The sequence below is a fragment of the Malaya genurostris genome, chromosome 3, assembly GCF_030247185.1.
Source record: "Malaya genurostris strain Urasoe2022 chromosome 3, Malgen_1.1, whole genome shotgun sequence".
Classification (NCBI taxonomy): domain Eukaryota; kingdom Metazoa; phylum Arthropoda; class Insecta; order Diptera; family Culicidae; genus Malaya; species Malaya genurostris.
In genome coordinates this window covers 40,658,366-40,682,267 of record NC_080572.1, presented here as the reverse complement: position 1 = coordinate 40,682,267, position 23,902 = coordinate 40,658,366, and the positions used below count along the sequence as shown (strand labels likewise).

The 23,902-nt window shown below is 38.4% G+C and overlaps 1 protein-coding gene across 2 annotated transcripts; it reads right to left on the bottom strand.

Annotated features, from left to right (window-relative positions):
* Positions 1-13,221: 13,221 nt before the first annotated feature.
* LOC131436511 (uncharacterized) lies at positions 13,222-20,958 on the bottom strand. Of its 2 annotated transcripts, none has more exons than XR_009230634.1 (2): positions 13,560-20,958; positions 13,222-13,505 (listed from the first exon to the last, which is right to left on the bottom strand). XR_009230634.1 is itself a non-coding variant. In XM_058605253.1 (2 exons), the coding sequence occupies exon 2, from the start codon at positions 19,705-19,707 to the stop codon at positions 13,861-13,863; it is 5,847 nt and encodes a 1,948-aa protein (XP_058461236.1). In that variant the 5' UTR covers positions 19,708-20,035; positions 20,090-20,958; the 3' UTR covers positions 13,222-13,860. The 2 variants fall into 2 exon arrangements, 1 of the variants encoding a protein (XP_058461236.1); XM_058605253.1 differs by having other exon boundaries at positions 13,222-20,035; positions 20,090-20,958.
* Between the last annotated feature and the right edge of the window lie 2,944 nt (positions 20,959-23,902).

Here is a 23,902-nt window from a genome sequence, read left to right as displayed (position 1 = left end):
CCTATGAAAATAACAGGTATGTTTATATCCGAAACTGAGAAACATATTTCCTGATTCTTTACGAAAATTATATATTGCCTTTCTTATGTTAGTACATTCTAATATCAGATTAAAACCATATCATAGAATGAATACTAGCTTTTGCTAAACAATTTATCCACTGTTTTAAGAAAATTTGCTTCTATGTTAACAAGATTCAAAGATCATCTAAAATCGTTCCAGAAATAAAAATATCCGGAAATTTTTTATTTCAAACCGCTGTATCTATCGCATATAACGAAATTTTGATTACCATCATTTAGGTTGGAGATTCAGCGTTCTTTTAAAAAATTTCGTTAAAGGTATATCTAAATTGTTTTTCATGATTTTCAAAAATTTACATTATTTTGAAAATATGTTACTTTTCCAAATATTAATTCTTTATTCTAAAAATTTTACAGTATTTCATTTCGGACTTCAGCTACAACATATCAATAAATAAAGAAATCAATAATGCGTTTTTTTTTAGATATTTGAATTTTAAGTGTTATTTTGAAAACTAAAAAAAACACACAAAAATTTCAACAGTACTCATTTAAAACGTTGCTTGGACTAACCGTTTCTGGGATATTTAATATTGAAAATATTCAGGAGATTTTTTAATCCCTTCTCAAAAGTAAGGCTGGAGTTAAAATTATAAAATGTTAAATGTCACTGATAATGCAAATTGCTTTGTTCTGCTATAAATAACGCTAATGAATAATTTGAGCTAAATTAATAAATACAAAAATAAAATTTCAAAAAAATCTGTAATTTGCGGTGGAATTGCTAGTATGTTTCTCAAAAAAAAAGAAAACTTGTAAAAAAGTGTTCCCGCTGTAGATTTCGTAGAATTTATAAGAAATAAACTAGAATGTTGTCATAAAAGAAGCAGAAGGCAAATGAAATGAAAAATAAGTGCTGAAACACGAAGCTTACCGACTTAATCAACAAAATAACAAAATTTACAAATTCCTACTGACACAACCATAAAACATTGATACCTGATTAAATTCCACGAGCAGTTCGAATTTCATTACTCTATCGTCGGAAACAGGCCCGCTTCCGGATTCTGCCGGTGCAGTCAACAACAATCGTTAAATTCCTCGCCGAAGTAAAAGTGCGCTTCCGTCCCTGTTCGTCCGCTCGAGTCGTAAAATTCATCGAGTGGCAAGGAACTGGGGAGAAATTCCTTACAAGCTGCCAACATTTCATTCTCGACCGGATCGTTTGGGTGCAAAAGTTGAAGTAATGTTGAAATGTCGGCTAGGAGCGGACTCGAAGCCGCCGCCCCCTTCCCTCTACTTCTGAGATGGTGTAAAAATGTGGCACCCTTCGAAGAGCTACCAACCAACCGATCGCGAGGGTCCCAAAGGGACACGAGACTTGCGGAAGAAAACGAAATGAAATGAAAAGAGCATTTACAAACAACTTCACAGTTCTGTGGTCGACCTTCCGTACTATGCTGATGGTGGCGGAGAGCATAATTTCATTCCTTTCCCCCGCCCAGGGGAAAAAGTACCGCTTTTTTCTATGTTGGATATTTTTATGCGCACTTCATTCCAAGCATGTTGCTTCTCATGGTTTCAGTGGCGATGGTGAAAGCTCTGTTTTCTAGGGGAGTCCGTTCATGTAAGAAATAACGTGTCTTATTTACTCGCAATGAATTAAAAATCAATTGTAACCTACTGCGTTTAACTTGAAATACGTTTCGTAATGAAGCAAAACGAAAAAACAAATTCTTCAAATGCCGAATGGAACTCTGTGTGGGATACCTGGCAACGCGACTGGTCAAAATAACTTCGTCAGAGCCCTGGCTTTTATTCAAGTCCGAGTCTTAGTTCCAACACTGCCAACCTACCGGGAAATGGAACCACGCGAGCAGTGTAGAAACAATTTACTAATAACTTCCACACTACAAAATAGTAAAAGCATCCCGTGTGGAAAGGAAGCGAAGCAGCTCTCTAGGGTCCTAGAAATTCTATTTCGTCACCGTCGTCATCATCATTATCGTCATCGTCATCATTATTATTTTTATTATGCTTCTTCCTTTTTCCTGCTTGCTGTACTTCGTCCATTTTATGTGAAGTAATATTTGCATCGCAATTTCATTTCGTGTTGGTCATACAACCTAACAGGACTTGGAATGTAAATTGACATTCCTCGTCGTTCGGTGCTTCGGTGGTTGTTCTTTTCTTTACTCTGTGCAAACAATAAGATGCACTTGCATTTTAGTAGCAAGACACTTAGAAAAAAGTCAACTTTCCCTACTCTTCCGGTTTTGGAATTAAACTTAGCATTATCCGGATACCTTGAATTGAATCTCAGAAAGAAGATCATGCACGTTTCGGAGACTAGTTCCATAACCCGGCCAACAGGAAAGTCATCCGGATGATTCAACCCGGAGGTCACGATTTCCGCAAAACGCTCTCGTCTTGAATCAAAATTGATGTTCCAACGGCACTTACCTGCATACTACGTAGTATTTCACAAAATTGCATCTTGGCTCGGCGTCATGTGGGAATAAGCCGCACGAGGCACGGAAGCATAGCACACCTGTGGCATTCCGTTATCACCTGTTCAGGCACGTGCATTCTGTCTGCGTGTGGGTGAATATTTCTATCGAACACCGAACTAAGAAGACGGAGGAAATGGTGCAATTTTGCATGCTGGTATCAAAATTTTCACCAGACGATATGCAGGAAAAACATTCGCTAGGTTATGTTTTACTGTGGCCTCGTATCGGGAATCAATTTTGCTCACGTTGTTCGGCGATTACACTTTTGCCAATGTGTTCCTCGGGTGTGTATTAAATTTCAACACCAACGGTGCTACTTTTTTATATAGTCCCACCACCCACCATAAAAAGTTCGTTATGCGACTTTTTTCCGCATGGGCTACGGGCGATCGAAATTAACCTATTTCGATAGTGCTTTATTGAAACGAGCATTGAACATTTTTTATGATTTCGACTAGCGATAATATTGCGAATAAAGAAAGGACCTGTGTGTATTTTGAAATAAATTTCATGTTTACTTAGTTTCGTCATCACAGATATCTTTCTACATTTTTTATGAATAATTATTAAAGTTTTGGGATTTCGGCGAGGATTTCAATTTGCAAACCCGTTATTTAAGCGCCACATTTGCCATAGTCACTCTAATATTTAACCAGCGCAGGTTTGTAATGATTGAAAGTTGGTCCTTATGGGTTTGTGTATTTTTCTGCGATCTGACCTGTAATATTTTTGTTTATCTAATATAGCTTCTAATGTTGCATTAATTTACCTTTCGGGTTAAAACTCTAGTGAAATATTACAAGAAAGCTGACCGACGCTATTTACAGGGATGAACAAAGTTTTCAAATAATGTGGAAAACACCGAATCCTCCTTTGAATGAAGTCTTCTTGCCTTGCTTATATAGAAAGACTATGCAATCACTATGAAACCCGATTTTTGAACCGAGGCCGGAGGGCCGAGTTTCATATACCATTCGACTCCGTTCGTCGAGTACGTAAAATGTCTGTGTGTGTATGTAACAAAAATGTGCACTCTATTTTCTCATGGACCGATTTTCACAGACTAAGATTCAAATGAAAGGTCTCTTGGGCTTCCTTTGATTAATCTATTACACGCGGTTTTTTATATGCGTTTGTTACGCGGAAAGTCAGTAAGTAATCAGCTTAGGTATTTTCTATATAGCTTGTACGGAATTGAACAAAGCCCGATGTGTGCATTGTTTGTAAAGGCGAGTTGTGTTTTCTTCTTCAGTGCCAGCTCGTACCGGTGCGTATTGGTTTTGTATCGTCATTTTATATGGTGGTTTGAAAGCTTTGTATTCACCGTCCTATAATTGCGGAGCTGGAAGTCTGATCCGGATGAAATTTCACAGTTGCTTTTGAAACAATATGAGCTGCAATTTAAATTAAGATTTATCGCTGAGAAATCGAAGTGAGATCTACTTTTGGAGTTTTTTTTTTCACTACCTTCGGTGCTTCTGGAACAGGAAATGGGGAACTGTTAGTTTCAATAATCAAGTAATCAAGTTTATATACCCACAAACTAATAAGTTCTGCAAACTATGAGAATTTCTGAGGCAGTTCAATGGGATTTGGATTTTTTTATACAAATTTTTTGGTTGAAAATATTCTTTTGCTGTTTTAGTGCAAGGTTAACCGTGGTGTGCAGGTTTTTCACAAAACTAACATGTAACCAGTTGATTTTCATACGTAATCAGCGTTTTACACTGATGTGTCTCTTCTTGACCACAAATGATGTAAGATGGAATTGCCTTACGTATTTGCATCCGTACCACTGGCACGCAATTCCGGTTGCCGGTGAAAAAAATCCGCCATATTTGCCCTTCGATGGAAAAGATTTCACCGTACTGCGACTGTTTTCCCGATCGAACTTATCGCTGACCTGCGGGGGTCACGCACGCATACTTCTATGACATTGTCCACCATGTACACAGGGATTTAGTATTTAATGTTGTCACACTCAACGCTGTGCACCCATTGTTAATCGAAGCGAATGTAATAGCATCTCTTTCACGTTTGAACATAATGTATACACAGTTAGACGCCTTGTTGAATTGAATCTCACTTACATCATTAACGTTTAGATGCATTCGTTCCTTAAGTAAGATTTCAATTTCTTTTGCTGCTGGTCTAACTTTGCAGCGCTTGAAATCAATAAAAATTGAATTTGGTCTTGTAGACCAAGTTTCAGGCTTTGTTAAATCGTATTTGCCCATTTCGTACACTCTATTGTTCACTACATTGTATTGTCTTTTTTGTTTCGATCGTCTCGACTGTAAGCAATTATGGACTGTGTCCGATGAGATGCGAGCACGAATTGGGGGATTTGTACTTATTTTTGCCATAATTTGTGAAAAAATACTTATGAAAAGACCATTCGTTCGAATCTTTGTTTTTGAAAATCGGTTAAGCCGTTTGCAAGAAAGTTGAATACACACCCTATAATTTCTGACCCGGAAGCCGGATCTAAATGACATTTAATTGCAGGCTATGAGATCATGAGACGTTTCGTTTGAATCTAATGCCGTTTTTGTTTTTAGCGCTACACCGGTGTAGTGTAGCAGTGACTATATTCGTTCCAATTTGGGTGTAATCAAGGCATCCTTTTCTTCCTTACACCGGTGTAGTGCCACCGCTAAAAACGAAAATGCCATAAGTTTGTGAAAATCGGTTTAGCCATCTTTGAAAAAAGTGAGTCTATATTATTTTACATATTTTCAGTGCATGCCACCATCTCCGAAACCGGACGTCCTATCGGGATGAAATTCAATAGCAGGATATGGGACAATAAGGCCTTTCATTTGAATCTAAGTTCCAAAGGCAAAAACGTAAAAATTTGAAAGAATTTCGCTGTGTTTTACATCGTCGATGTGAATGACGGTTTGAAATTTGAAACACACTGCGCCCTGTAGTTCTGGAACGAGATGTCGAATCCGAATGAAATTCAACAGCAGTTTGTGAGATCGTAGTTTTCATTTGAATCTAAAACTGTTGAAATCGGTTGTCACCTTTGCAAAAATTGAGTGTATATTTTTGCAATTTTTTGCACATTTCGTTCTGTGATTCCGTAACCGCAAGCCGGATCCGTATGAAATTTAAAAGATTTTGTGTAGGTACGTATGAATCTATGTTTAAACAATTATTTCAGACAAATAAATCATCAGTCCAACAAATATGTTCAATGAGATGCAAAACAACACTCTAACACTTTTTACTACTACAATTGTCGAATTCATAAGTTTTTTGCTTAACTGATGAGTGAAAGCATCAAGTAACCAAATCTCTTCTTTAAGAAGGAACTGAAATATTCATCGGACACTTGAAAGAAATCGGTACTGTTTCCGAACCAGGCGCGCTTTACTCGAAACTACGTCCATTTATGGTATTTTCTGGAAGTCACTATTAGATTTTCACGTTCACCAACATTTTTCATTCTTTCATGCCTTTCCCCTCCATCTTTACATTTTGATAATCTACGCCTACTCAAAAAAAAAACGAGTAATTTCGATCCGTTTTGAATGGATGCGCAGAAAAAACAGCCTTCAAGCGCTTTCCGTGTGCGGAGCTGCGAGCTGCGCTCTTAGAATTTTCGAGCAAAAGATGGATAAATATGTTTTTAGAAGTCTCGCCCTCTTTTTAGTGTAATTTACTCTAGTTTATTTCAGTGCTAAGACTTTTATTCTCTTTACGTTTCGTCTTCGACTGGTTTCGTGAATAACAGTCGATGTTGATTTTTTTTCGACTATCCTCTCTCTCTCTCCTAGCCGCTATGGAGGCGTAAAGTTACTACTAGTTGCGGAGCGCTTATAAGTATTGTACCGAAGTGCAACATCCAACCAAAAATCTGTAGTCAAATCAAGGTAAAAGGTGTCATCGCACTGAAATGTACTATAAATGCACATAAATATAAAAATGCACAGTGACTTTTTAGCGATTGCTGCGCATATTAACGGTTAAAGAGGTTCAATTTCACCCTACCTAGTACACGTTTACAGACAGACGTTCTTCTAATGGAGCGAATTATGAGTAGTGATTTTTCAACAATTACTCTCACCTGATGCCTGCATGCCTTATGAATTGAGAAAGAATGTGAAAAACTTATATTGACACTTCACAATGTATATATTAAATGTCGAAGGCTCTTTGAGTCTTATTTATCAATCCTTTCGATGCTCCATTTGGCAGATAAGAAAAAATGCTCGTAAGCTTTGCTTACATCCAAATAAAGGTTAAAACTTCACAATCAACGGATCTTTGACATTCTGTTCACAACCTAGATGTGAATAAATTGAATCGTTAATTTAATGTTGCATTTGATTCAGAGAACGATAACGGAATTCGATCGAAAACGATGTCTATATCAGTTTCACTGATTGCAATACCGACTTGACGAAATTGGAAATTGAATGTTAGTTAGTGAGATAGGATAGTTAATACGTGACTGCACATATCAACACATTTATTCCTAAATAAGCAATTCGATATGACCCATTCTGAATAACAGCTTTGCACGGTTTTTGCATTACCTCTTATTGAGCCAGTCCAATCTTTTCAAAAGGGCCTGTGTTGAAATAATAAGAAAAAAAGAATTGTGTATAACTTATATTGACTCTAGTCTTTAATAGAATTTGGTGTCGTCAGCAGTGTTTCCGGTGATTATTGGGGAATAACTTCTCCAATCTTTGTCAATATAGAGATAACTAAGATACAAATGTTGAATGGATTGAGAAAGGGCTCATGAAAAAATCGAGTTAAATTAAAAATTCAAATTAAAAATTCAAATAAAAATTTCAGGATATTCAGTAGACCAATTTCCTTTTTAAAGAATACTAATATTGATCAGGAATAAAGCTAAATTGATAGCTGAAGTACAGCAGTTCTTAGCACAGTTGCAGATTTCTTTTATTGACCAGGATACATTTGATATTGAATAAATTGGTGAGTCAATAGCAATTAAAATTGAATAACTTTGGGTATTTCCAACGAGCGTAGGTTGCCTGTATATGGAAATTAGAAGTTTTTTCGACTAGTGTCATTTCGATGCTCTATTGATTGGTGAATCAATGGCAGTTCGAATTGAATATTTTTTTGCATTTTCAGCGAGCGTAGGGTGGCGCAACATGAAAATTTGTAAATATTTTGACTTGATGTTTTATTAAATATTGAATCTAAAGGAAATAAAATTTAACAATTTTGGACATTTTCAGCGGTCGTAGGGTGGTTCTATTTGAAAATTTAAAAAAAATTTAATCTTAGACTAATTCGATGGTCTGTTGATTTTTGGAAACAATAGCAGTTCGAATTGGATAATATTTTACATTTTTATAAAGCGTAGGGTGGCATATGATAACTTGTAAATATTTTGACTTTTGTTGATTTCATGTTCCATTTAATAGTGAATCAAGAGCAATAAAAATTTGATAATTTTGGACATTTTCGACGACCGTAGTTTAGTGCTATTTGGAAAATTTTTAAATTTTTGACTAATGTCGATTCAATGTTCTATTTATTGGTGAATCAATTCCAATAGGACATTTCCAGCGAGCGTAGTGTGGTCCTATTTGAAAATGTTAGTATTAGATTTTGCAGATCCGATGCTTTATTGATTGGTGAATGAGTTAAATTCGAAAAGGATAATTTTGGACATTTTCAGTGGGGAATATTTTACCTTGTGCTAATTCAATGGTTAATTGATAGCAATTGGAATAATAGAATTTTTAACATTTTGTTCGGTGATAATGCAGTTTCATACGAGAAATTGTGAGCTGTTTTAGCAAATTGGATGCTGTATTGATTAATATATCAATAGTAGTGTTGGTGAACCATCGGATTTAAACATGCAAATCGTCGAAGTGCCTGTGATTTTGACTGTAGTTTTTAACGCGCTATTGCTTTGCTCATCAACTGAAATAGAATTTTAGTTTAGATGCTGTAGCTAGGCATGTCATCGAATCATAAATAATAAAAGTACGCATCGAATAGAGCTCAATTGACCTTCGCCGATGGTCTGCCAACTGAATGGTTTAAAATATATTGCTTCGCCGAACAGCAAGCGAACAGCTTTTGCATAGGAAAATATTTCTGAACAAATAAATCGGTGTTCGGTTCCCGCTTTACCACCACTGGCATGGAATTGGAAATAGCATAAAAATTACAATTTTCTATATTAAGCCATCCAGCTCTCGCTGAGAATATCCAAAATTAACAAACCCAAATGTTCACCATTTTTCATATTGAACCACCATATTAACCGCTTGCTAAAAACGTCCAAAATTAACCAATTCTACCTGCTACTGATTCGCTCATCAATTGAACATTAAAATAGCAAAAATCAAAATATTTTAATTTTTTTATATTAATTGATTCACCAATCAATAGAGCATCGAATTGACATTAGTCAAAAACTTTACAAATTTACAGGTAGAACCACCCTATAGTCCCTGAACATGTCAAAAACGAGCAATTTGCAACTGTTATTAATTCACTATCAAATAAACATGGAATCAACAAAAGTCAAAATATTTACAAATTTTCATATTGCGCCACTCTACACTTACCGTAAATGCCCAAAATTATTCTATTCGAACGGCTATTGATCCAACAATCAACAGACCATCGAATTGGTATTTGCCAAAAATTTTACAATTTTTCAAACAGAAACCCCCTACGGTGGCAGCGAATGTCCATAGTTTTATCACTATTTATTAAAACATCGAATTAGTAAAAAAAATCAAATTTTCAAACTGCTCTCTGAAAGTGTAAAAAAATAGCCAAGTCGAACTGCTTCTGATTCACCAATCAATAGAACACAGTGCTGTAAAATTTCATTCAATTCAATTGAAACTGGATGTGGAACACATTGACGATCTCTCTAATGCAGTAAACTTCACTCTCTGACACACACAATGTTTGCTGACAGCCCGAACGGGCAGCATTCAATTCATCACTCGTTTCTCTTCAATCGAGGCTCAGCTTAACCACCGTCAGTTGATATTTTGAAGTGACAAAATATCTCTTTCAATAGTGTGAGAGCGGCCTTCAAATGAGGTTCATGTAAACATTCGAATTGGTTCAAGATAATAGATGAAAGACTAATCAGATAGCTGAAATATCAATCACAGAATACACATAAATTAATTGTTTCCTCCTTAAGTTTTCATTTTTAACACTTTACTCCATTTATAATTCTATTCGATCGAAATTGCTTACTACCAAGAGCGAAGACTATGAAGCAGCTAGACTACTTGGCACTTGAAACTGAGCAAGCAAAACTTCGAATGACTAGGTACGATTAATCAACTGACGATGAATTCCGGGAGCTTCACTTGAAAATGGCAGCAAAAGTCAAATGAATTAGTAGGGATATGCTGACGGTCAGCGGCCATAAATTTCATTTTCATCTTATATTATTCGATTGAAAATGAAATTTTACCGCACTGATAGAACATCAAATTGACATCAGTCAAAATATTTTTCATATACAGGTAGCCTAAGCTCGTTGAAAATGCCTGAAATTACTCAATTTTATCTGTTATTGACTCACCAATTTATTAAACATCGAATTTGGAAAAGTAAAAAAAAGTTTTATTAAACATCGAATTTGGAAAAGTGTGATACTTCAGTCGTGATAGGAGGGCTGCATATGATTCTCGTTCAGCAATACCCAGTTCTGAAAAGAGGCTTTCCAGAATCTTGTACAGCCCTTCCGGTAATCCCAGTCGAAGTAGGGAATCAGCAAAGTCCTTTCAACAAGCACTATTAAACGCAATTTTGACGTCATGCGTTACTACCGCACGCCGCTTGGGTTGAATAGCGACCTCCGCGTTGCCTACCACCGATTGTATAACATCCGCCGTCAACCTGCATTTGCCAGTATTATTCGTTGGAAATTTCACCCGGCTCCTCTATAAATGTGGCTAGAGGGGATGTTTCTCTCCAGGAGCTTTCCTGAAGTTTTGATAAGGCAGATTGGTCTATACGCCGACGAGTCCCCAGATTTCGACGGGTCCCAGGGTTCGGTAACAGCAGTCCCGTACCCAGGATTTCATTTCGGGAGGGGCCCAAAGATTAAAAAATAATGTTACTGAAGATTGCTTATGTACCTTATTCTCGGTGTTCCTTTTACGGCTGTTTTTAACATACACTTTAAACTTTTCCACTGGAACTGATATTGTATTACATATCATTACGTTTACTGTCTTGTTATTTCTGTAACACATGTCTGAAACATTCTAAATAATTATATGTTTTTGATTTCGGAAGGGGCCAGGGCCCCCCTCTGGGTACGTGACTGGGTAACAGTATCAATCTTTGCCTTTTCCAAATGTCCGAGAACGTGCGCTCGTTCAAATATCTCTGCATGATATCCCTGAACATGTCCGGTTATGTTTTTTTTTTTTTTTTTTTTTTAATAACTATTTATTGGAATATGAGTTAAAATTAAATTATTAAGATTTAAATTGGGTGTTCAGCCACAAGTGGTGACTTTTCAGCCCTGTTATATATATATGATTTGGTTATTACCATGAAGACATCATTTGCTTCCGCAATTCTGAGATTTTTGTGTAGGGAAAATTCTAAACCTACTTGTATTGTGTAATGGGGAAAAGGAACTTATATACTAACTTACTAACTAATACAGAGAGCGAATCGATTCAATTGAAGATTGCATCGATTTTTGTCGGAATTTGCTTATAATATTATGTGACATTACATCTAATGGTTCTATATTTGTGAGTCTGTGTAACTCATTTGTACTAAACCAGGGAGGACGCTTCAGAATCATTTTCAGAATTTTATTCTGAATCCTTTGAAGCGTTTTCTTCCTGGTGGAACAACAGCTTGACCAAATTGGTACCGCATAAAGCATGGCTGGTCTGAAAATTTGTTTATAAATTAACAATTTGTTTTTTAGACAGAGCTTAGAATTTCTGTTTATAAGAGGATATAAACATTTAATATATTTATTACACTTTGCCTGGATTCCTTCAATGTGATCCTTGAAAGTGAGTTTTTTGTCATACGTTAAACCTAAGTATTTAGCTTGATCAGACCATGTCAATTCCAAGCCATTCAATTTGAGAATGTGATTATTGTTTGGTTTTAGAAAAGAAGCTCTTGGCTTGTGAGGAAAGATAATTAATTGCGTTTTTGCTGCATTTGGTTTAATTTTCCATTTTGACAGATAATCACTGAAAATATTTAAACTTCTTTGTAGGCGACTGCAGATCACTCTTAGATTTCTACCTGTGGCTAACAGACTTGTGTCGTCACAGAATAGCGATTTCTGACAACCAACGGGTAGATTTGGAAGATCAGAAGTGAAAATATTATACAAGATTGGAGCTACACTCGAACCCTGCGGAACACCGGCTCGTACGGGTAGCAATTCAGATTTACAATTCTGATAGCTAACCTGAAGAGTACGATCAGTTAAATAATTTTGAATCATTTTGATCAAATAAATAGGAAACTGGAAATCAGACATTTTTGCTATTAAACCTTTGTGCCAAACACTGTCGAATGCTTTTTCTATGTCTAGAAAAGCAACTCCAGTGGATAACCCAGAAGATTTATTTGATTTTATCATGTTCGTTACTCTGACAAGTTGATGAGTAGTTGAATGTTCATGACGAAATCCAAACTGCTCTGGTAAAAAAATTGAATTCTCATTTATATGAGTCATCATTCTTAACAAGATAATTTTTTCAAAAAGTTTACTGATAGAAGAAAGTAAACTAATTGGGCGATAACTTGATGTTTCTGCTGGGTTTTTATCAGGTTTTAGGATAGGAATTACTTTAGCGTTTTTCCATCTTTTTGGGAAGTAAGCTAATGAAAAACACTTGTTGAAAATTTTAACCAGGAGTCTCAAGGCAACATCGGGAAGATTTTTAATAAGAATATTAAAAATTCCATCATTACCAGGAGCCTTCATGTTTTTGAGATTCCTAATAATTGATTTAATTTCATCAAAATTCGTCTCAATAATGTCATCGTGTGATAACACTTGGGTTGAAATATGATCATACTTCAGTGAGACTTCATTTTCAATAGGACTCACAACGTTTAAATTAAAATTGTGGACACTCTCGAACTGCTGAGCAAGTTTTTGAGCTTTTTCACCATTTGTAAGAAGTATTTGATTTCCTTCCTTGAGAGCAGGAATTGGTTTCTGAGGTTTCTTAAGAACCTTAGAAAGTTTCCAGAAAGGTTTAGAATATGGTTTAATTTGTTCAACTTCTTTAGCGAAATTTTCATTTCGCAAAAGAGTAAATCTATGTTTAATTTCTTTTTGTAAATCCTTAACTATGTTTTTCATAGCAGGATCACGAGAACGTTGATATTGTCGTCGACGAACATTCTTCAACCGAATGAGCAGTTGAAGATTGTCATCGATGATAGGAGAATTTAATTTAGTTTGAGCTTTGGGAACTGAAAGATTTCTAGCTTCGATAATATAATGATTCAAATTATCAATTGCTGTGTCGATGTGCGCAGAATTTTCTAAAATAGTTTCATGATCCACATGATTTTCAATGTGAGATCTGTAATCCAACCAATTAGCTCTATGATAGTTGAAAATAGAACTAATTGGATTAATTATAGCTTCGTTGGAAAGTCTGAATGTTACAGGAAGATGATCTGAGTCAAAATCAGTGTTGCGCTAGCAATCGGACGAACAGAAAGCTTTCCGGTTTTGTAACTCGTTTATTTCCAATAGAGACAGAGAGAGTTATAAAATCCCTTGGGGAGAATTATTCAATGATATTCAAATTAATCAACTTCATAGCAGACATCATAAATATAACTAACAGTGTATACATTTTAAGTTAATAAGTGTTTACAAATTACTTACGTTTAGTCTTTTCTATAATCAATTCGTCCGTACTAACAATTCCGTACTTCTGAGAGTTTTACTGTACTGATCAGCAATCCGTACTATTAGCTGTAAATCATTTATGTTTTAGGTTAAGTTTGCATGTGAATTCTTATGTTTTACCTTGTATCTGTATAGTTTTAGAAAATCAATTCATAATGTTTTACACTGCACTGACTATTCTAAGTTAAGTTTAAGTAGAATAACAAATTAATATTAAGAAAAAACAATTCATTTTAACTCTTAATTTCCCTCACCTACAAACCACATGTGTACTCACTGCTTACTCACGCTATTCTCCTTCCACTAACGACAGATGACAGTTCATTGGGGAACAGGGTTGAAATTAGGTTTCGCACGAATCAAGACGGTTGAAATAAGGTGCGCCATAACCCACCGGGTTGTGACACTCCCCCTCGGTACGTCACTGTCGAACAAGTGACTTACCACCGTTAGCACCGATGTCCAATACTGCAACCTTGGTCGCTGGTCTCTGCAGAAGTCCGCTTGCCGTCAGCACAGTAACACGACGAACTTGTCTGTCTTTGCCTTGAGTGGCCTCAATTACCCGTCCTCGAGGCCAACAGTTCCTTGGAAGATTACCATCCGCAACCAATACTAGATCGCCTTCCTGGATTGGTTTCACTGGTTGGAACCATTTCGTTCTGCGCGTCAAGGTAGGCAAGTATTCATTCACCCACTTCTTCCAAAAGTAGTCGGCATACAGCTGCGACATCGTCCACGATTGCTTCAGTACAGTAGGCTTATCATCGAACTTGATCGGGGGCTTACTCCCATTAGATGAACCCAACAGAAAGTGATTCGGCGTAAGGGGGGCTTCAGAATCGTTTTCTAGCGGTATGTCAGTGAGCGGTCTTGAATTCAATATCATTTCGATCTCCATTAACATAGAACGCAAAATTTCATCAGATGGTAGACGTGGCGGGTTGAAGTCGTTCATGATTTTCTTGATCGACTGGATCAGACGCTCCCAACAACCACCAAAGTGTGGAGCAGCTGGCGGATTGAACGTCCATTTTGTGTTGGAGCTAACGAATTCAACCATAAGCTTCTCCTCGTCGACATGATCCAGTGCTTCGCGCAATTCACGGGAAGCTCCGACGAAATTTGTTCCTCGATCGCTGATGATTTCCAATGGCAAACCCCTTCTTGCAATGAAATTGCGAAGCACAAGAATGCACGAATCTGTGGTCAGAGAGTGTGCAATTTCAATGTGTACACTTCTGGTTGTCATGCAGGTAAGAAGAACACCCCACCTTTTCTCGACTCGTCTGCCGACTAGTACCGTCATCGGCCCGAAGTAATCGATTCCAGTGTATGAAAACGGTCGCTGGAAAGCAGCAAGACGGGCGGGTGGCAAGTTTCCCATCGCAGGAGGCCGTGGCCTTGAATCTCGTATCTTGCAGCGCTGGCAATTTCTGCGTACACGATCTAGTTCTGAACGTAGACGAGGGATGTTAAACTTGAGTCGCAGCTCATTAAGCACTGAGCGGTGATTCTGATGGCGGAACTTAGCATGGTAGTCTGCAATCACCAAACGAGTTGCGACGTTCTGCCTTGGAAGTAAAATCGGGTTTTTTGTACTTTCGTCTGCCCACTCGCAGGCATCGATACGACCTCTCATTCGAAGGACTCCATACTCGTCGATAAATGGACTCAACTTATACAACGTACTGGTTTTCGGCAATGTGTGTTTCCATGGTGGCTCCTCCGAACTGCTGCCCTTTCCCAATAACTGTATTTCTGCGGAATACGCTTGCATTTGAGCCAACCGATAGATAGTGTTCTCTGCCAATATCAGCTCTTCTTGCGTTAGTGGACCAGTCCTGATAAAGTCTTTCTTAGCACGCTTGCGAAGATTCGCAATGAAACGGTGGACATATCCAACTGATCTCTGCAGTCGCGACCATTTCGAAAAACGTTCGAAATTTACCAGTGAATCGGTAGTTGTATTATGAAGAACGCAGGAACGGAGTTCTTCTAGAGTTGTACCTTTATCTCGGCTATCACCTGGCCACCCGCTCTCGGGCTCCCTTAGAAATTCCGGTCCACGAAACCATCGACTGCTCGGCACAAAACTCGGTGATTTTTGCCACTTCGTACCCTCGTCTGCTACATTCGCTTTGGTCGGCAACCATCTCCACTCATTTACCTCCGTTGTATCCAATAGCTCGCTGATTCGGAATGCCACGAATTGACTGTAACGCCGGTGATCAGATCGCAACCAGCAGATCACGTCACGAGAGTCGGTCCAGAAGGTGCGACGAACAACTTTCAATCTATGTGATGTAACAATGCATTCGGCAAGACGTGCCCCTATTACTGCAGCCTGCAGCTCCAGACGTGGTATCGACAAATATTTCAACGGGGCTACACGGGTTTTTGATCCGATCAGTGAAGACTCAACTGTTCCATTCTCCTCGAATCTAAAGTAAGCAACAGCAGCCATCCCATTCTCACTGGCATCGCAGAAGATGTGCAACTCAACATTATTACTCGGTCCTGCAGACGTCACGACTCGGTAGCAGCGAGGAATTCTGATTTGCACGACGTTCGGAAGCGCTCTGATCCATGTTTTCCATCTTTCTGCCAACCTTCCATCGATCTCATCGTCCCAACTACAACCAGATCGCCAAATTTCTTGCAGCAAGATTTTCAGATAGATGAGGAAGTTGCCAATCAATCCCATAGGATCGTATATCGCCATCAACGTTCTCAGAACTTCTCGCTTTGTAGGCATTCTAGCTCCGGAAATCAGTTGCACATCGTGCTTTGGAGAGAGCTTAAAGGTGAACGTGTCACTCGTGGTGTCCCACCACATCCCAAGCACCTTTTCCGTTACCATTTCTGCGGTGAAATTCATATCCTTTTCCGTGTTGGTATGTTCAAGCATTCGCTCTACTACAGAACGGGAGTTTGATAGCCAATTGCGTATCTCGAAGCCTCCTTGAATATGAATAGATTGAACTTCTCTAGCTAGTTTTACAGCTTCTTCCTCGGTTTCAACACTCGCCAACATGTCGTCAACATAATGCTCATACTTTATGCACTCGACCGCACGGGGATATTGTTTCTCGAATCTATCAGCGTTTTGGTTTTTAACGTAATGTGCGCAACTAGGAGAACACGCCGCACCAAACGTCATAACTGCTACCACGTAGACTTCAGGATCAACTTCCGAATTCCCGTCGTTCCACAGAATCATTTGACTACGTTGGTCTTGTTTCTTCATCTGAACTTGGAAGAACATTTCACGAATGTCTCCTACAACAGCAACACGGTACTCACGAAACTTGTACAGAACGGCAAGCAGTGATGTCAACTGATCAGGTCCCGTTAGAAGGAATGAGTTCAGCGACACTCCATTGACTTTCGCGGCTGCGTCGAACACAATCCGTACCTTGCCCGGTTTGTTCGGGTTGATAACTGGAAATATCGGTAAATACCAGTCGTTGGCATGCTTCTCTATCTTTTCCTCTGCTGAAAGTCGACGAATATAGCCTTTCTCTATATAGTCGCATAGCTTTGCACGCATCGCCGCTGCCATCTCGGGCTCTCGCGCCATACGCTTTTGCAAGCATTCCAAACGCTTCATAGCCATTCCCTTGCTATCAGGTAGCTGTATTCGATCGTAGCGCCACAACAATCCGGTCTCGTAGCGGTTTCCGACGTAACGCGTTTCTGTGGACAAAATTTTCATCGCTCGTTCTTCATCTTTCGACGGCAGTGACTGACGTGAGCCTGATACTCCTAGAGACTCGATCGAAAAGTACTCTTTCAGAGTAGTATTCAACTCTTTGTCGTTTTCCTTGACACACGGACATATGTGGAAACTGTGGCAACCACTATAGTCGGAATTTATCGCTCCAGACTCCATCGCGCAAGGTCCGTAGACCATCCAGCCAAGACGAGTTTTAGATGCTACTGGTCCATTCTCGCCACCTTCTATGCTTCTCAAGGCGTGGCCTAATCTACAATTATTCATTCCAATAAGCATTCGAGGAGAAACATTTTCATACGACTCTATTGGCAATCCTTCAAGATAACTGTATTTCCTTGCTAACTGCGTAACTGAGACCGACTGCTTAGGAAGGGAAAGGTATCGGACAGTGTGCACTCCTGGTAACTCGAACACATCGCTGAAATCGTTCACACCAGAAATCTTTAGAGACAACAAGACAGAATCGTTCTCTGCTCGTTGCTGGCCACCCGTCCAATTGAGGCATAAGGGATGCGGAGCTCCTTTAAGACCTAGCTCGTTCAGCAAATCATGCTCAATCAAGGTCGCAGACGATCCGTCGTCGAGAAAGGCGTATGTAGTCACTTGTTTGCCCTTACCGTAAATAGTCACAGGAACATACCGAAACAAAACCTTTTCCGCTATCTTCGTATGCGTATTGCAACTCTGCGGAGTTGGGTTTACCCCCGATGGATTCATTGATTCAGAAATTCCAGACTTACTGTACCGCTTGTTGTCATGCAACAGCTCATTATGCATAAACGAACATCCGTTCCTTCCGCATGGAGTTTTAATCTGACACGCCCCGAAATGTTTTCGTAGGCACTTTCTGCACAACCGTCGCTCTTTAACGACTGTCCAACGAGATCCGACGTCCATTGCTAAGAATTTCTTGCATTTGTTCGCACTGCTACACTCGCTAGAACACACGAGACAACCCTTCGGTGCTGGGGTGCTTTTTGATACTGTCTCCATACAAGAATTGCTTTCTGAATGTACGTTGATGAAATTGTCATCCTTCCTTCCACGTCGCTCTGGTTTCGAAGCATTGATCGACGGCATCGTCACAATGCTAGCTGCTTCAACCAACTTCCCCAGCCAATCTCCAAATTCAGAAAGTGTCACTCGACTCAATCCCTGTCTATGGTACGCCCAGTTCAATCTGATGGCTGGCGGTAATCGCTCTGTCAACTCCTGGAGTAACGCCACGTTACACATGTATTCATCCATACCTGAAGCTATTATGGTGGCACAGACATTCTGAACTGCAACGCCAAAATCAATTAACGAGCAAAGCTTTTCCGCCTTCGGAGATGGCATTTCCCGGATCTTGTTGACTAAAGAATGCACAATAATTTCAGGTCTTCCGAAGAGAGTTTTCAATGTCGCTAGAACACCGGATAAATTGGTAGAATGTAACAAACGACAACGAACAGACTCCAAAGCCTTCCCCTTGAGACTTCGTTGCAACCGCAGCATATTCTCTTCATCGCTGTACCCACAAATTCTGGTCGAATTCTCGTAGCTTGCGAAGAAAAGTGGCCATTCTTCTGGATTTCCAGAGAAAGACGGAAGTTCTTTGTTAACAGCTTGACGAGCCGAAATTTGACTATGACTTAGCGAAGACACTCCGCCGAAACCACAACTATTCGATTGAAAGGCTGTCGCCTGAGGGTTCAGCCCAGTGCCACCAGCTGCCCCTCCGTCGACCATCGCATGCCGTTGTAGAAGCTGGATTCGCTCTTCCAGATGTTTTTTATCTAATGCCTGTTTCTCTTCCAACAGTATTAACTGCTGTGCTAGAACTTCGTCATTCTGGCTGGTCTCGTAAACGTTGATTTGTGGTAGAGGATTTAACGTTGAGCTAGCAGTCGGCCCGAGCGCCCATTGCGTTGGTTGATTCCCAGCATAAGCTCCAGTTGACTCACTTCCCAGTGGGTGTATGTTTTGACAACCAGCCGAGTCCGCTTTCGATCCGCCTCCATGCATCATTAGTGCGGGCTGATCAGCCGAAGTCGTTGTCTGCTTGCCACCACCTGAGTTCATCATCCGATGTTGCTTTTCAACTTGCTCTAGTACACGTCGCTCTGTATCTTTCAACTCCTGATCGTATTTCTTCCGTTGATCTCTGAGTTCCTTCATACGTTGCTCATACCTTTCCTTCATCATTCGTTCGAATCTTGCCTGCATCGCTGTTAACTGGTTCTGTACTAATTTCTCCAGATTTGGCTCCGCAGGCGCAGGTTTTGGTACCGCTCCAGTACTGGTATTTGGTGTAGTGCCGGCTGGGGGTTGTGTTACCGTTTCAAGACATTTCTTACAGTTCCAATCCTCATCCTGAACACTTGAATTCACACCAACACACACAAAATGAAACCACTGCCCGCACGTATCACATGCTACCATACAACTGTTATCTGGCTTTTGACATATTTCGCAGCTCACTTCCGAGAGCGAACTGATTTTCGTGGGAGAAATTCCGCGCCTTTGACCGTCACTTCTTTTCGACATACCGACTAAAGCCCCCGATCGTAAACGGATTTTATAAAATGTTGCGCTAGCAATCGGACGAACAGAAAGCTTTCCGGTTTTGTAACTCGTTTATTTCCAATAGAGACAGAGAGAGTTATAAAATCCCTTGGGGAGAATTATTCAATGATATTCAAATTAATCAACTTCATAGCAGACATCATAAATATAACTAACAGTGTATACATTTTAAGTTAATAAGTGTTTACAAATTACTTACGTTTAGTCTTTTCTATAATCAATTCGTCCGTACTAACAATTCCGTACTTCTGAGAGTTTTACTGTACTGATCAGCAATCCGTACTATTAGCTGTAAATCATTTATGTTTTAGGTTAAGTTTGCATGTGAATTCTTATGTTTTACCTTGTATCTGTATAGTTTTAGAAAATCAATTCATAATGTTTTACACTGCACTGACTATTCTAAGTTAAGTTTAAGTAGAATAACAAATTAATATTAAGAAAAAACAATTCATTTTAACTCTTAATTTCCCTCACCTACAAACCACATGTGTACTCACTGCTTACTCACGCTATTCTCCTTCCACTAACGACAGATGACAGTTCATTGGGGAACAGGGTTGAAATTAGGTTTCGCACGAATCAAGACGGTTGAAATAAGGTGCGCCATAACCCACCGGGTTGTGACAATCAGCATGAGTAATCGGTTCACTACAAATGTGACTTTGATCTGTTAGAACCAGATCAATTGTAGACGGGTTTTTCACGGAAGAGAAACAAGTAGGATTACTGGGATGAAGAACTGTAAAGTAACCAGCTGAGAGTTGATTATGAAGTATTTTACCATTACTGTTATTTTGCCTACAATTCCACTGGACATGCTTAGCATTTAAGTCCCCTATTACGAAAAATTTCGATCGATATCTTGTAAGTTTTTGCAAATCGCCTTTAAAGAAATTTAATTGTTCGCCGGTGCATTGGAATGGCAAATATGCTCCAGCGATGAAATAAATTCCATGAATGGTTTCAACTTCGATTCCCAAGCTTTCAATAACTTTAGTATTGAAAGAAGGTAAAATTCGATGTTTAATTTGCCGTTGGACAAAAATGGCAACTCCACCACCAATTCCAGTAAACCTGTCAAATCGATGAACCACATAATGTGGATTACTTTTCAATTTTACATTTGGTTTAAGAAAAGTTTCTGTCACAATGGCAATATGAATTTTGTGAACTTTGAGAAAATTATAAAATTCATCTTCACTCGATTTCAAAGATCGAGCATTCCAATTTAAAATATTCAAATAATTATTTAACATCACTGTTAAATTTTAAATTCATTATAATATTATTTGCAAATTTCCATCCGATTTGAAATGCTTCAAAAAGTGATGAAGTCGAATTCATTTGGATGATCATTTGAAAAAGTTGATCTTGTAGGTAGATCATTTTATTTTCAGTTATATCGCCTAAATCGACTTCATTTAAAGAAGCGAATGGCATTGAAGGAATATTTGTAGGTAGACTGCCATTAGAAGAAGATGATTTGGCCGGTCTACCTATTAATAAATTGTTTTCGTTAGAAGAAGAACTGCAAGGCGGTCCTGTGTTTTGATTATTTACATTAGAAGAAATAGGAGATAGATTTCAACCTAATATACCAGCATAACTGACATTAGAAGAAGATGATGACGAGGTCGATCTACCTGTCAATAAATTGTTTTCGTTAGAAGACGAATTGGCAGGTGCCTTAGAAGAATTTTCAGGTATATTCTGTAAATTTAAGGTCGTTGATTTGACTTGTTGTCTAAGCGAACGAGCGTTTAAAATTTTTTCCCTGACAGGACATTTCAAATAATTGGATTTATGATTTCCATTGCAATTTGAACATGAAAATTTATCAGTGGTTTCATTCATTGGACAAACGTCTTTCGAATGCGATTTACCACAATTCAAACACCGTATATCCATATGACAATTTTTGGTTCCATGACCGAAGCCTTGGCAACGACGACATTGCGTTAAGTTAGCAATACGATTATGCCGTTTATAATGTTCCCAATGAATTTTAATGTGGGAAATGAAACGTACTTTTTCTAAAGTTTTCAAATTGTTTACATCACTTCGATTGAAGTGTATTAGGTAAAGTTCATGGGAAATTCCAGAGCGTGGTTTAAAAGTACCATTCGCTCTTTTTTTCATAAGTATTACTTGGGAAGGGGCAAAACCAAGCAATTCTTTTAGTTCATTTTTAATTTCATCAATACTTTGATCATTTGATAATCCTTTCAAGACAGCCTTGAAGGGTCTGTCTGATTTTATATCATATGAATAAAATTTATGAAGTTTTTCGGACAAATATCGAATAAGACGTTCGTAATCTTCCAATCCATCCACCAAGACTCGACATTCTCCTCTTCGTCCGATTTGAAATGAGACTTTTACTTCCGGGAGAAAAGTAGAAAGCTCAGTACGGAATGCTTTGAAGTCGGAAATCATCACCGTCACTGGTGGCATAGATTGATGTTTCTTCCCAGAACGACAAGCGTCCATTTTGGGAATTTTTGAAGAATTTTCTTCTATGTCGCTACAATCGGATTCAGGAAGAATCTCGTAAATATTGTTAGACGGCATAGGATCAACGGAAGGGAAATCCGTCCGTTGTCTTTTATTTTTACATTCAGATTCTATAAGATCGTGAATGTTATTAGAAAAATGTTGAATAACGGATTGTGATTTATTCCGTATTGAATTATTTTTAGCCTTAGGCTTGTTGCCTTTCCGGTTGGACGCAGGCATTTTTGAAATTAATGAAATCTTAAATTAAATTAACTAGGCTAAATTAGTCTTCGATTAGACTCCTAGCTAGCCTTAAAAAAGGCTGATTAATTTCTTAGTCACTCTAATATCACTCTTTGTATCACTTAGTTAGTGATTCAGGTAGCCTTGAAAAAGACTGAAGCCTTGAATCAATGAAACTCTAGGTAGCCAGAAAAAAATTCCAGGAGCCAAGAGCTATACGCGTGCGGTGCGAACGACTGTTCAACACCGACTGATGTCCGGTTATGTGATTATAACTACCTTTAGAGCAGCGTGGTCGTCAAATGGTGAGATAACTAAGTCCTCACAAGTTCCTATCTCATGCCTCCCCGTGTGTCTATGATGACATTTGGTCAATAGAACGGCGTCGACTGGGTGCTATCGCCTTCTGCGTTAGTAGCAGAATGAGAGGGTGCGAATTGACTAATAAGTTAAAGCTCATCCTAAAGTGCAATGTTTATCATAGTATATTACAACATGTATTATTATTATTATTATTATTATTATGTTATTACTATTATTATTATTATTATTATTATTATTATTATTATTATTATTATTATTATTATTATTATTATTATTATTATTATTATTATTATTATTATTATTATTATTACTATTATTATTATTATTAGAAGAGCGTAACTAACACTGCCACATTAACTGTTATATTGTATCATAGCATATTATTTCATATATTATCGTCTTACACGTTTTTTGTCTTTTATGTTATTATATAATATGTTGTATGGTATTATACTGCATTGCATTATATCATATTGCATTATATTATAGGGTTTTTTATGAGTTCGTTCGTTTCGTTCCTTACTACTCTTGCCTCTGGTGATCTTTGCTCTTTGCATCCTTCTTCTGGTCGTTCGGCAGGTCGCGCGAAGGTTTGAAATTTGCACTACGTTCAGGCTGTGATCGGAAAATGTCTGTATGTGTATGTGGATGTGGATTCTTGCACTTCATTTTCTCGGAGATGACTGAACCGATTTCAACATGCTCAGGTTTGTTCGAAAGTTACTATTGGGTGATTGATCAGATTTAAGCATCAAATGACTATTACTTCTGTTTTCGCGGATATAATGGTATAAGTGACGTAACCGATAAAACTCAATTTTCTCTATCGTTTTCGTTTTTGAACCTACACGCGGGCGACTCTGACTCCGAGTAAAACGAACACGTGGTACGGGCCCTAAAAAATAACTCATAAAAAAGAGAAAAAATAAACTAACTCGCATGGATGCGTGGTGCGACTCGAGAAAATTTTCAGAGCGAAACTACGCGATTGGAGTCCGATCTAGAGCGACCCCAGGTTGCTAAAGCAAACACATCAAAAGTTGTTTTCGCAACTCTGGATCGGCTCTCGGGCTGCTCTGATCAATAAACG